At 45.7% G+C, this 14630-nt stretch overlaps 1 protein-coding gene across 1 annotated transcript in view; it reads left to right on the top strand.

The window, feature by feature from the left end:
* Positions 1–14630, top strand: part of CNTNAP5 (contactin associated protein family member 5) — a 777640-nt gene that overhangs the window by 453038 nt on the left and 309972 nt on the right. Inside the window, exons 9-10 of the mRNA XM_040474651.1 lie at positions 5215–5364; positions 8187–8358. Of these exons, the coding sequence (XP_040330585.1) occupies positions 5215–5364; positions 8187–8358 (322 nt within the window). The remainder of the gene's footprint in view (positions 1–5214; positions 5365–8186; positions 8359–14630) is intronic.

The raw sequence follows: 14630 nt of genomic DNA, 5'->3' as shown, positions 1-14630 counted from the left end.
CCCCTTACATCTTGGCTGTAATGCTTGTACTATTTCAGGATTAATTCTTCAGAAAAAAAATATGGGAAATGAGGTATGATATTTTTAGGGCTTTTTTTTTTTTTTTTGATGCCCTTTGGTATTTTGTCTTCCAGAAAGAAGGTACAAACTTACGCTGCCATCAGCAATATGAAATTGCCTGTTTCCCTCTTTCTACACTAACTGTGTTGGTTTTGTATCCATTGCCTGTCTGGCAGATGGCAAATATTTGACATCACTTTGCAGGTCAGAAAATGTATGTGTGTCATCATCCACCAATCTTTCCAGAACCCCAATCCCGCATTTTAAGCCCGGGCTCCTAAATCCTATGAATCCTTCGGGGGCCACCCTAAAGTGGCCCTGATTACCCTGTTCTACCTCCAGGAGCATTTCCCCATCGAGGTGTTCCTGGCCTCAAAGGTGGTACTTTCTCATTCTCCCCATTGAAAACTTTTCTTCTTTCAGACCTTTCACCTCAGGGAGGTTTTGGGAGGAAAGCACTCTGACAGCATCGGTTTTCCCCAATTTGTGAACAATTAATAGCACTTAAACCTGTACCTTTAAAAAAAGAATTCTTAGAAACGAAACCTTGGAGAACTTCTAGGGGTGTTATTTGGTTATAAAAATATATATTACATATATAGCCATTAACAGAATGAAGTGGGAAGGAGGGCCCAGCAGAAAGCAGATTTTTAGAAGGGAATATGTCACTTCGTTTGCCTTGGAATCTGTTCCCAACTCAGCTCCTCTAAAACCAGCCTTGTTTTTCCAGGCTTCTTTTCATCTTCCTCTTCTGAAACCTCAGATGGTGTAGTTTCCTAACCCAGGCTGCACAACCTTCCAAGGCCTGGGGCCACCCTGAAGCCTGCCTTAATTAACCCGGTGTGGGGCCCAGGGACCTGTCTTTTCAGAAGCTCCCTAGGTGCTGCCTTTTGTGTGGTCAGCCTCAGGAACCACTGTCCTCATAATTTTCCTCTGAAGAGTGAAGATTTCACACAGGGATTTGGGACCATGGAGGAAAAGATCAAAAAGATCAAACCAAAAGGAAAAGCAGACCAAAAAGGGAGGGAAAAAAAGAGAAGAAGAAAGAAAGAAAGGAAAAAAAAAAAAGACAAGCAACCACGCAAATCCTCATTAAGTGACAGTGTTGAAGAAAGCGATATGGACAGTGATGTGGGAAGGGGAGGGGACCAGGCAGCAGAACACAAAGGCCAGTGTTCTGGCCTTGCCACTCCCACAGGTCAGACCTCTTGTCTCAGGCCAGTGTCATCTGTGAAATGACTAGAGGATGCATCTCTGATTAGGCAGGACACTCTGCACGCCTCCGTTCTCTTCTTACTGGAGCCCTGATGCTGAGCAGGGCACTGGTCCCGGGGGGGGGGGGGGGGGGGGCCCGGTATTTACATCCTCTAAGTTGGGTTAGTTACTGATGCCTCTTCCAGCTCAAACAGTCTATAGTTTGTCTGCAGATGCAGTCTCCTGTGTTATGCAAATGTATTTAAATCAGTATGCAAATGAGAATAAAAAAGAAGTAAAGACCCACAGCTGGCCGTGCCCCCCAAATGCCCCTGCCGGAAGTCAAATGTTCATCGCCGGGAAACGCGTGACACAGCCTCTACCTCATTAGCAGAGTCCCCGTGGTTAGGACCCAAACAATGGCTTTTGGGAGGAAGTACGGCCACCAGGTTGAGCAGCCCCTGGGTTCACCCCAAGCAGATGTTCAGGGCCGCAGCCAAGGCTGCCAAGAAGCTGGCTGGAAATGCAGGGGGGGTCCCTTGCATCTGGCCTGTTGTGAGCAGATGGGACCCAGCTGCCTGGTGCAGTGCAGCTGGGCTCCCAGCCTGGTGCTGTGCTGCTCCCTGGGCACCTTCTCCAGCCCTATGAGGGCTCAGGGGCACACGCGCTTCAGTAACTATTCTGAGAAGCCCTGCAGACCTCTGCTCTGATTTTCAGTGCTTGCTTTCCAGCTGGTTTCTTAGGACCTGCTCCAGTAGGCTCTACCAAGGCTGATTTCTTTTACCTCCAGAAACAGCTCTTACTCTGTCCCTTGCTCTCCATTGTCACTGCTGCTACTTTGGCTGAGACCCTTATCATCTGGTCTTCTGGGGCCAGTGCAAGCAGTAGGCCCCACCCATTGTGCTTCCTGCTTTGACTCCCAGCGGTCCTCTGCCACCCAGTCTTTGCACAGTGGACCTCCAGCTAGGTCATTCCCATGCTGAAGACCCTTCATGGCCTCCCATTGTTCTAAAGCAGTGGTTTCCATTCCTGACAGCACGTTAGAGTCACCCAGGGAGCTTTTAAAAAAATGCAGACGCAGGGCGCCTGGGTGGCTCAGTCTGTTGAGCATCCAACTCTTGATTTCAGCTCTGATCATGATCTCATGGTTCATGAGATCAAGCCCCACTGTGGGCTGTGTGCTGACAGCGCAGAGCCTGCTTGGGATTCTCTCTCTCTCTCACTCTTTCTGTCTCCCTCCTTCCCTCTCTCTCTCTCTCTCCTCTCTCTGCCCCTCTCCCCCCACTCTCCGTGTCTCAAAATAAATAAATAAACATTTATTTTTTTAAATGCAGATGCCTCGGGTCCTATCCCCAAAGGTTTTGATGGAATTGGCTTGAATAAAGCACTTTACACAATCATTTATCCAAGGAAATTGTGGAAACCCATTCCTTAGTTTTCCATGCCAGGTCCCTGGGTGAATGGATCCTTTCTCACTGGCTTTCTTCTTGTTCTCCCCCGCTTCTCATTGCTTTTTTGTACAGGCTCTTTGACTCCTGGACTCTTGCTCTCTGAGTAGAGAACTCTTTGCACTTTTCAGAACTTCCCTAAACTGTCACCATCTCTGCTGTGAAGTCTTTCGGGGATCCTCCTATGCCATTAGTTAGGTTTTCTTTCTTCTCTGCTTCCATAGTACCACTCCACCCAAAACTGAATTCAGTGTTCTTTTCTTGCCTTTTTTGTCTGTCCCACTACCCTGAACTCGAAGGACAGAATTCTTTTTTTTTTTTTTTTTTTAAATTTATTTTTGAGAAAGACAATGTGGGCAAGCTGGGGAAGAGCAGGAGAGAGGGAGACAGAAGACCTGAAGCAGGCTCCTCACTGACCATAGAGAGCCTGATGTGGGGCTTGAACTCACAAACCATGAGATTATTACCTGAGCTCAAGTTGGACGCTTAACCCACTGAGCCACCCAGGCGCCCCGCAGAGGACAGTATTGTAACCCTCACTGCGTGCCTCTTCCATTTAATGGTAGCCTATAGACATCATGTGATATGTCTCTCCATCACATGGTGATGGTACTCTCCATACTTCACAAGCCAGGGACCATTTTATAGTTGCTCTTCTGTCCATTTGTTTTAGCTAACATCATTGTCTGCTTATGATGCGACATGGACCGTTCTACATGCACTACCATATTGACTACTGTATAATTATCACAACAGCCTAGAAGTCATTTCCCCCACGTTGCAGGGGAGAAAACTGAGGCAATAAGAGGAGGAAAACAACTCCGCACAGAGCAAGACACGAGAAATGTCTACTGAGTGGAGACGTGTGACTGTGTGCTTTTGTCACAGACACATCTTTGTGACCAGACTGATGAATAAGACTGTGTTTCCTCGAGCAAGTACTTGGCACCAACAGAGTCTTAATAGCTGATAGATTTTTTTAGAAAGAAACGATTCCCATCTTCATGACTAATTCCCAGTACAGTTTTCTTAGTAAGGTAGGCTGGCAGGGTAGTTATGCACCAAAGACATCTGAGGCAAAAGAACAAGATAGGAATTACCTTTTAAAAAAAATTATCATTATTATTTAGAGAGAGAGAGAGAAAAAATGAGGGCACAAGTTGGGGAGGGGCAGAGGAAGAGAGAGAGAATCTTAAGCAGGCTCCACACTCAGCAGGGAGGCTAACACAGGGTTCGATCCCGTGATCCTGCGATCATGAACTGAGCTGAAATTGAGAGCTGGACCCTCAACCTACTGAGCCATCCAGGCACCCTTGAGAGAATTACCTTTTAATAAACACTCAGGATGCCTCCAACTGTCCTAGGACATTTCCTGTCTGATCTCAATGGATCCTCTTAACAAGGACACAGAGCAGGAATTATGATCTTTGCAGACAATAAAGCCAGACTTCAGGGAAGGTAGGAATAGCCAGTGTCACCTAATTAGTTAAGGAAAAATGTTGAGATTGAGCTAGTGTATTACGTGTCTCCAAAGGTAGACGGCCTTCGCCTGGCACATCACTAGAATCTGGCTTTCCTCATCTACTTTTGCCTTTAAAAATAGTTTATTTTTAATTAAAAAAATTTTAACTTTATTTATTTATTTTGAGGGAGAGAGGGTGTGCAAGCAGAGGGGGGGTGGAGAGATAGAGAGAGGATTCCAAGCAGGCTCTGTGCTGCCAGCGCAGAGCCCGACACAGGGCTCGAACACAGGGCTGATATCATGACCTGAGCTGAAACCAAAAGTCAGACACTGAACCTACTGTGCCACCCACATGCCCCTTACTAAAAAAGAAACATAAGGCATTTGCAGGAAAATGTGAGAAAAACAAATCACCTATAATCCTACCACACAGAGATAAAATCACCATGGGCATTTTTTTGTAAGTTTATATATTTTGAGAGAGAGAGAGAGAGAGAGAGAGAGAGAGAGAGAGAGAGAGAGAATGAGCAGGGGAAGGGCAGAAAGAGAGAGGGAGAGAGAAGATCCCAAGCAGGCTCTGTGTTACCAGCACAGATCCTGACACAGGGCTCGAACTCACAAACCGTGAGATCCCGACCTGGGCGGAAATCAAGAGTCAGATGCTGAACCAACGGAGCCACCCAGGCGTGGGCATTTTTAAGTTTTTTCCTTTCAACCTTTTACTTTGCATTTATAGCAAGAGGTCAGTTCATTTGGCAACACCTGTAGGTGTAATATACAGACCAGTTTGTGTTTTGCCCTTTTGCTTTGAACTCAAATGTATCAGACATTGTTCAGCCACTTTGAAAAAAAAAAGAAAAGTGAAACGGTAAAGAGAGGAGGGAAGGTGAGGCTTATGGGTCTGCTGGGGGTTTGGTTTAAGCAAAAGGAGACACGGGGAGGCTGCTGAGAGCACGCGTGGAGCACGGAGCCCGGCAGGTGAGGAGGATGAGCCCCGCTGGCTCCAGATCTCCCCAATCATCCCTACTGCCTTCCCTGTTGCTTTTGCAGGCAGCAGCTTGAATGATGGCTTGTGGCATTCAGTCAGCATCACCGCCAGAAGGGACCGCATCACTCTTACTCTGGATAATGATGCAGCATCCCCGGCCCAGGACACCACTCGCGTACAGATTTATTCTGGAAATAGCTACTACTTTGGAGGTAAGTTCCCCAGCTTTTGAAAAATAAAGGACGGAGGGAGAATGCAATGGACAATTATTTTGCTCTAATCATTCTTTTTTTTTTTTTTTTTTTTTTTTGGCAATTAGACCATTCACACACACACGCGCGCGCACGCGCGCACACACACACACAGGTACCCAATCCCAAGCGCAAAATAATGAGAAGCAAACTTTCTGACAGCTGTGCAGATATAAACTATCTAGGTCAGTGCAGAGGGGAAAAAAAAGAAAAAAAGAAAAACTTTAGCTATAAGAGCTGGTGTTATGTAACTTGTCCAAAGGAGATTTTTGTAGCCATGCCAAGCTCCGTGATCACGTTGGGAAGGAGGAAGTCAGCTGAAAACTTGGAGGATGTGTACCAACAGTCAGCAGTACCTGCGAAAGGAAAAATCCAGATGGGAAGGCAGGGAAGGCACAGCCAGGATCCTCAGCCATATAGGCTACTCTGCCGCTTTGCGGTCTGAATCCCCCGTCTGTTTGTTCCTTCCCGACATCCCTGGAGGCCATGCCCATGGAGTAGGGCTCTAAAAATGGGGAAGGTCTAGAAGTCCTGTGAACTTGTAGCTCCAGTGGAGCAGGTGACACAGGTCCAGCTGTCCCCATTTCCAGGTGAATCCTAGGAACATTCCCAATGACAAAGACACGGGGCATCCTGGAAAGGATGAAAATTACATGATGAGGAATTCACTACCTTTTTATAGATGCATGTGCAGCTTTATTTAGTTTTTTTTCCCCAAGTTATTTCTTTCATTAAAAATCTTAGTATCTAATTTTTTAGTCATGTGTTTGTATCATAGAAACAGTCTCTAGAGAGTAATGTCAAAGAGCCGTCTGACCTTGAGGAAGACCCTGATGGTCCCTGAACTTCCTTATCTAGGACATGGAGAAACAAAGCCAGACTGCTGGAGAACTTCAACAGGGTCAGGGTTACATGCTTGCAAATAGACACACGGGCTGCGCCTTTTGTAAACACGTGTATGGGCTGGGCCTCTTCTCCTGTTGCTAATTCTTCCTCCATTAGGAAACTGAAGGGAAGTGTTTGTGTAAAATTACAAAGTGCGGTCTCTCAAACAGACTTTGCAAATCACTTCTCTCATGGCACTGACACACGGTTAAGTTTTGAAATCCAGAAGGGGCTTTGCATAAGTACATTGTACATAACAAGGTATCCTGGAAGGGAAGCAGCATAGAGCAATACTGTTGTGGTTTGATTTTTTAAGGCCCGACTAAAACCCTCTGTCCTTCACTCTAAATCCCCACGTCTGCAAGGACAACAGATTCCAACAAGAAAGGAGCTCTTCCCTTGCCTCTAAATGTCGTATGTGTCTTACGCCATTTAATTAGTGCAGGAACTTTGTGAAGTAGGCGATTGTAGCCCCATTTCACAGACAGTAAGACTGTTGTTTGCTGAAATGCAATAACTTGTGTAAACGTTAGAATCAGGACCCACCCCCAGGTCTGTGTTCTCCGCAACCTGCTGCATTGGGACAGCAAAGGGATGCTAGCAAACGTAGCATAAAGGCAGCAGAAGAAGGGTCTTGGGGACCCTAAGATACATTTCACAGACTGCATAATTCTTGCATCACATGCAGTGTCTCATCAACAAAGAGAGAAAAGCATTCTTGTATTTGTTTCTGAGGAAAGTGATGTTCGATGATTACGGCATGCAGAATGCCTCAAAGACGAAATGTCTGGCTTCCCCCCAGTTAAGGGGGCTCTGGGTTTACAAGGCCGAGACTTATCTGCGATTTGAACGGCATTTAAGCAAGCGCCCCACACGTAGACCATAAACTTAAGGGAGGTGAAAAATGAGCCTGAGCAATAATAGTCAACTTACATAAATTCTCTCTACAGTTTCAATTAGAACTTGTAGGAATCTCTCTTCGTTTTATGGTGTGCCTGTGAGCTGTTAAGCAGCTGCTGGGCATCAGCCCAGCAGTGACTGTCTATTAGAAATGGCTGAAATAATTCCCAATTATTTATGGGTTATTGCCATGTTTTCAAGCTTGCATTCCCATATGCTCTGAACCTATTAAAACCCATCGGGATGGAGCACAAGCGCTCATATACCTACATTGCCGTGTACCTGTCTTAATGAGAAGTGCCCTGATCGCAAGCTATGCTAAATCAGCGTAATGCAGTGTTTTTTTAAGGAACACCCTTTAAAGAGGTACGGTGTTAACCTTTCAGTGTGCTATTACAGCCCTATAACTAGGTGCGTTTAAGCTCGTAGTTCCTTTGGTGTCTGCGTTTGCTTTGCGCCTCGCTTCAGAATTCCAGTTCTGTTCCTGCGTGTGTACCTTTCTCAGGAACTAAGCCTGTTAATGCCAACAATTAGCCAGACAATTACTCTGCCACCATCCTTACCCAAACCATAATTTCCTTTGAAAGTGTAATTGAGAATTGAATTGTGCATTTAGAGCGTGTTTCGAGACAGAACCCAAACTCCCAAGTAGTTATAATATGTTGCCTCTTGGGATGAGTGAAATACACCATGCGACTGGATGGTTGGATAGTTTACCGACAGGCGAAAAGAAAGAGGGACCAGGTGAATGTTACAGTATCAGTGTTCCCTTTAACGCATGTTGTTTTCTGTTCCGTACAACGATTGAGTATGCCCCGTTTTCTACCAATTCTGTCCCTTCTTTGAGAATGCTAGGATTTCCAACGAACATGTGTGCACTGCTGTGAATGAAAAAGCCCCCAAAACAATTAGACCTCCAGGTCCTCCATCAATAGGTCGCCAAAGCAATGACTGATCATTTCAGTATTCTTCCTCATTTTTTTTTCTCTGTCCCACAGGGTGCCCCGACAATCTCACCGATTCCCAATGTTTAAATCCCATTAAGGCTTTCCAAGGCTGCATGAGGCTCATCTTTATTGATAACCAGTCCAAGGACCTCATTTCAGTTCAGCAAGGTTCCCTGGGGAATTTTAGTGATTTACACATTGATCTGTGTAGCATCAAAGACAGGTAATTATTGTCTCTTCTCCTCTGTTCTCCCACCCCCTTCCCATTCTCACTGTTCTAAATATGAGTTTCTTTAAGCAAAATTCTAATCCACTGACATTAGCCACATTAGACATAATTGAGTTGCCTAATGGAAAATATTTCTGAAAGGATTTCAGGCCCAGAGAAAAATCGTTTAAATTAGTTGAGTCTCTCTTCATGTTGACTTGCAGTAAATGGGATATGCAAATTAAATCAAAATACAAATTTGTGACAGGATTAAAATTGTATGCATAAACAACATTTGATTACTTTGAAGTTAAGAGTGAAGCAAAAAGGAGGGAGGGATTACTTTGGTCTTAAGCCATTTTATTCTTTAGAGCAGGGAGCATCCTTTCTAACAGGGGCAGATGAACATCAGGCCCTCAGGGTCTAGAACAGAGGTTTGTGTGGTCCAGTGGTGAGGTGACTCCTGGGGCCACTGACCTGTGGCGTCACCTCCAAACCATGGCTTCTTTGGCGCAGAAAAGAGCAGGTCCCCCATGGAGAGAATCAGCATTTAATACTGTGCAACCCACAGATGTGGCACAAGTTCAGTTTCTTTCTTTATTTCTTCCGGGCTCCAACTCCTCTTACATTTAAAATTTCTAGCTTCAAAGACACACTTTGGAAAATTAAAGAGGACCAGTTCTGAGTTTTCAGCCAGGCTTAGCGTGCTCTCCACGTTTTATCTCTAGCACTTACCTCCTTCATTCTTGTGGTTACAGTCATCTTCGTCGATATATCGTTCAACAAATGGGTGAATAATAGGTGTGAAGTGCTTGCCCATGTGTTGGTGTTACAGGGTCTCTGCTCACGTCCCATCATGGAATAAATGAGCCATTATGATAAAATGCAATAAATGCCCAAGTAGTGCACACTTATTTGTGGGACGTCTGGCAGCCGCAGCTCAGCCTGGCCGTGGGAAGAATGAGGTCAAGAAGGTTTTCAGGAAGGGGTGCTTAGCTAAGTCTTTTTTTTTTTTTATGTTTATTTTTAAGAGAAAGAGCACCAGCAGGGGAGGGACAGAGGAGGCGGGGGCAGAGGACAGAGGCTCCGAATCAGGCTCTGTGCTGATAGCAGTGAGCCTGATGTGAGTCTCAAACTCACGAACCATGAGATCATGACCTGAGCCCAAGTCTGACGCTCAATAGACTGAGCCACCCACGTGCCCTGGTGCTGAGCTAAATTTTAAAGGACGAGCAGACTTGGCTGAGGTGTGATGAGGGGTGCCGGTGTACGATGGGTCCTCTGGATGTAGCATGGGGAGTGGCAGAGAAATAGGAGAGATCATGGCTTGCAAGCATTTCAACAGTTCCAAGTGCCTGTTTTCCATTGTTAAATATTGGGATGCATTTTATAATCCATGGCGCATCATCATTCAATTGGCAACATGTCTTTCTTAGTGGCATATAAACTAAGGGTATATGTTAACAATGAATAGTGCTTTAGGGTCAATAAAACATAGCTCAGTGGATATGGAAGGTCACTGTGATGGAGTACGTGGTGTGCACATGGCTAGAGATTGGGGCCGTTAGGAATTATGAAGAAATTTGTGTGCCCATGGAACGTGGCCCCGTGTGCTAAGTGACAATCAGGAAGGAAGGTATCAGATTTGCTTACAAGAAAGAGTACCCAGGAAAAAGGGAGAAGGATGGATGGATGGAGAACCAGCCTGGAGCTAGGAAGAGAACCACCCCCATCCATGGGGCACTGATGAGAAGTAACAGGTGTTTCTCCTCAGCGGCACAGCAATCAGCTCTGTAGGTTGTAGTCTCCTCGGATGCTCCGAATGACCAATATAATTTGATGGAGTTTTATGTGCATGTTTCTCTGTTAATACCACTACACATGGGATCCTCAACAAATCACACAGACTTCCTGGCTCTTCTGCTTCATTTTTTTTCTATTTGACCAGCTGGATAAGTGGGTAATAAAATGTGTGCTTCATTAGAATGTGCTAGTTTAGCGATCTCAGAATAAAGGGTTCTACACGGAATGGTTGCCACCCCGATAGTCTTTATTAACGATGAGGGGGAAGCATGCGACTTCATCAGCCAGCACAGCCTTTCGCAAAGTGTAGTTCAACAGAGGGAACATTCATCAATAGGGATCTCTTATGATACCTTAATTTCTAATCAAGGACGCTCTCATTATTTTCGATTACATGAAAGTCATTGCCATCTATACTGCATCATTACTTTTGTGTAATTGTAGTCTGTATAATTGTATTACATACAATTGTGTTTTGGTTAATTGTATAATAAGGGATTGTGTTTAGTTTAGTGAGTAAATGGCACGTTTTTCTTGATTTACCAGACATTGCCTCTAACAGAAGGGGATACTGTGGTAGAAGGCTTTGGTTGATTAATTATTTCTTGAACTTATATTTAAAATTTGTTGGAGAGGGGCAGAGGTTCAAAAGCAGGTGGTCCTGAGTTTTGTGTTGCATTTTTAACATGTTGATCAACTAAACTTGATTTAAGGGCAAGTGCAGAGTTTTTGTCTAGAAAGAACTTGCCATTTGGGGATGGGGTGGGGTGTGCTAGAAGAGGTGAAGGTGGAGAAGTTTGGCTGTGTTTTTGTTTTGTTGTTTTTGTTCTTTTCTGGCTGTGTTTTTTGTTATTGTTTTTTTTAAAGTTTATTTTGAGAGAGAGGATGTGGCAGGGGCATAGAAAGAGAGAGAGAGAGAATCCCAAGCAGGCTCCATACTCTCAGCGCAGAGCCCACTGTGGGGTTCGAACCCACAAACTGTGAGATCATGACCTGAGCTAAAATCAAGAGTCCGATGCTTAACAGACTGAGCCATTCAGGCGCCCCTGGCTGTGTTTTTTTCTTAACTATGCTCCTGTCTGGAAAGTCCAAGGAGGGCAGCCTTTGATCTGGCCTGAGAGCCTCTTCTCTCCCTGGCCAAATTCTCTTCCCTTTCCTCGTAGGCTTTAAAAACCCAGTCCTCCCCCTGGCCTTTCGGTAGTTGTCTGCCCCACCCCTCCCTGTTCCCTTTCTTTTCCCTCAAAGCTAGCTGACCTGGCTGGCCAGAAGAATCCAGCCCTCTCAGTGACCCATAAGGCTCTCAGTGCTCATCACTCTAGGAAAACCAAGGTGGCATTCACAAACATTCCAGGATTCAAAGTGCTTCCTCCCACGAGGGTCCCTGAAGCATGAGCAAATTCACAAAATGCTCCTGAGACCATGCTTAGGTAACAGCTGGGAGGGTCCATTCTCATGGATTAAGGAGCCTAAACTAACAGTTTGCATTTCAGCCATCTCTATGATGGGCAAATTACCAAGTCTTCTGGCTTCTCTGGAAAGAAGGAGGCTGAGCGATTGGCCTGACCCCCAGTTCTGGCAGCAGAGACTTCTGACTTTAGGAGGTGCCATCAGTAAAATTGCTGAGTGGCTGGCAGTCCAGGGATGGACTGGGAGAAGGAGGTAGAGCACCCTTGTGGGAACCACATGTGGGGCCAGAATGGAGCATTCCCAGCAAATCCTGTGCACTTTCCATAGTCTTTCTAAACCTCTCGACTAGAATGTGCATCCACTATACCTCACTTTGCGGGCTGAATCTTCAACCTCATGTTTTCCGCACCCCAGACCAATGTTCTTCGAGATCCACACTTACCTCTTGCAGTCTTCTTGGACTTAAAGGAGGCAGGATATGATATTTTAAACCACACAAAGCAAAGTCACCCCCGATAAATGCTTTGCTCCATGAACAACTTCATCATACCCTCTGGTACTCAACCTCTTAGATAGGCATTGAGTGAATGGGTGAGGCATTCTATGGGTGAGGTATATACCCAAGTATATACTTGGGTGGCAAAAGATGTGGTAAGAACTGTGGAAGCCTGGCAGTGCAAGCGCATCAATATTCCCATTTCTCAGAGAGAGTCAACTAAGACCTAGAGACATATGTCAGTTTTTCCATGACTACAGGATTGAAGTTGTGGGTCAGAGTTGAACCCTGACAGTGTTCTCTCCCTGACATGCACCCAGCAGACACTAGCCTGGAAATGGCAGTTGTGGGGTGTCTGTGGCTCCTAAACAAGTGGCCCTATCTTCTGCCCCACCGTAGAAAAGTTTTTCGGGGATATTCAACATATTAAATTCTTTGTAAACATTAGTTGCCTAATTAGATGCCATTTAGAAGGGGGCATTCAAAGTGGTGTGCAGCATCAGGGGTTGGGGGGACTGAGTGAAGTAAGTCCCGGTGATCCAGGTCAAGAAGTACCTCTTCCCAGGACTTTTGTTGGAAGATCCTACCAAGCCCACTCGAGGAGCTGTGTCCAGTCCTGCTGAGTCCAAAGTCCAGGGCAGAAGAAACACATCACCAAATATTGTCTTAGAATATGAAGAGGAGACGGGATCCAAGGTATGAAGCCAAACATAGAGGAGCAAACAGGGACACACTGTCTGAGGTGGGGTGAGTGGGTGTCACACGGAGGGCAATTCATTAATCTCTGTGCGGGTGGCAGCAGCCTCGAGAGGTGATAGAGTGTGTTTAATTCCCAGTCACTACTTGTCAGCTTGAGATACGACACATATCATTTAACCTTATTGTGTCTGTTTCCACTTTTGCAAAACCGAGATTGTAAAATCTACCTTTGCATTGAGAGTTAAATGAGACAGTGTGAGAAACCAGGCGCTGAGTTGCATGGCTAGTAAACAATAGTAGATCGTATGTAAATGTTCGCCATGTTAACTCCCATAGCCAACATTTGCTAGCTCTCCAGATTCCATGGAGAGAGGAGAAGGCTCTGGTCTCCCTCCGAAGTTCTTCCAGCCCACTGTGGCCAAGTGATTTCCATTAGTTTGCGGGGTGGACCCCTTAGGTGTACCTCATATGTGCCCTCAAGTTCCTCTGCTTAATGACTTGGATTGAGTTGTTGTTCAGAGGAGCTCTCCCTGAGGGCCACAAACAACCACCCATTAGGAAAGTGCCCATCAGTTTGGGTGCCAAGGCCGCAGTCTTCCAATTCTACCATAACTTGATTCTCAGGGCCTGGTTGGGTAAGGAAAGCTTGTGATTGGTATGCCCTGGGGCACAGAATTTAAGGCAGTTCTTATTTCTTGGCTCATGCAACTGTAGACCCTGAATTTACATGAACCTGGGAGCAAGCGCCTCGTTAGCTTGTGCAGGCGAATTTCAGCAGGATCACATCAGAATCACGAGGAGGGGTTGTTAAAACCCAAACCACTGGGGCCCACCCCTAGAGTTTCAGACGTTATTGTTGTGGGCCAGGGAATGTGCATTTCTACCAAATTCCAGGGTGCTGCTGGGCTGGTCTTAGGAGCTGACTTTGAGAATCACTGTCCTAAAAGCTTCCAATCCTAGAAGTCATGGGACTGTGTAGATTCTGTACAGAAGTGGTGTAGGTGTGGGGAAGAGGGATGACTTCTGCCCCAACTGTGCCCCCAAGCAGCTGTCCTCCTGATCAGAATCTCACAGGGTCTCTGAAAAGTTCCAGCAACTCTATCTCAATGTCTTCTCTCATTGTATTGAAATCAGTCCATGGGAGGCCCTTGGGTGTGAGCACAAATGAATCCCGTCTCCCTCCAGCTTTCCTGGTTTTTGTCTCCGAGCTCCTGCCTTGCTTCCCACTGCAAACAAAGCTTTTGGGAATACAAATGAAACCAGTCAGATCCTCAGGGGTGCTTTCGCGAAGGGATATTTTGGTGTGGAGGGAGTGTGCGTCTTAGAATAGCTGCAGTTGCCATGAAACATAACTTGTCTTTGTGTTATTTGAGAGACAGTTGACTTGCTGGCCCTGCTGTAAGTCAGAGCTTGGTCTTTCATTCTAGATAAGCCTCAAACCCTGTGGGTGGTGGTGCTGCCATTAGAATGATGGTGACCCTGCCTACCAAAAAAATATGACACCGAAGCTTTCTACAGATGGAAAGAGACTGATTTCATCCAGTTTCCTGGGGTCTGGCAAAGGGTGTATGTGGTCACGTGTCGCCTTGCCCCGCATCCCTTCCTCATAGAGTGATGGCACTGGGGAAGGTCCTTGGAAATCATCCACCTTTGGTTTTGCATAGGAGAAGATAGAGGTCTAGCGGAGTATGGCAAAGCCAGGTATGGAAGCAGGGCTCTTCCCGTGGGGTCTTTGTTTTTGCCTCCAATGGGGACTTTTTTGCTCGAGCCCTTTTAAAAAGGAAACAATTGGCTTGTTCCAATGAGTGAGTCACATGTGAAATGCTGCTTTAAATGTCTTGCAGCCAAATAAGTTATGAAATGTAGCTTCTCACTCCATAAC

Source organism: Herpailurus yagouaroundi, unplaced genomic scaffold (genome assembly GCF_014898765.1).
Source record: "Herpailurus yagouaroundi ecotype Mexico unplaced genomic scaffold, PumYag 140, whole genome shotgun sequence".
In the NCBI taxonomy this organism is placed as follows: Eukaryota; Metazoa; Chordata; class Mammalia; order Carnivora; family Felidae; genus Herpailurus; species Herpailurus yagouaroundi.
This window is presented reverse-complemented; position numbering and strand designations above follow the sequence as displayed.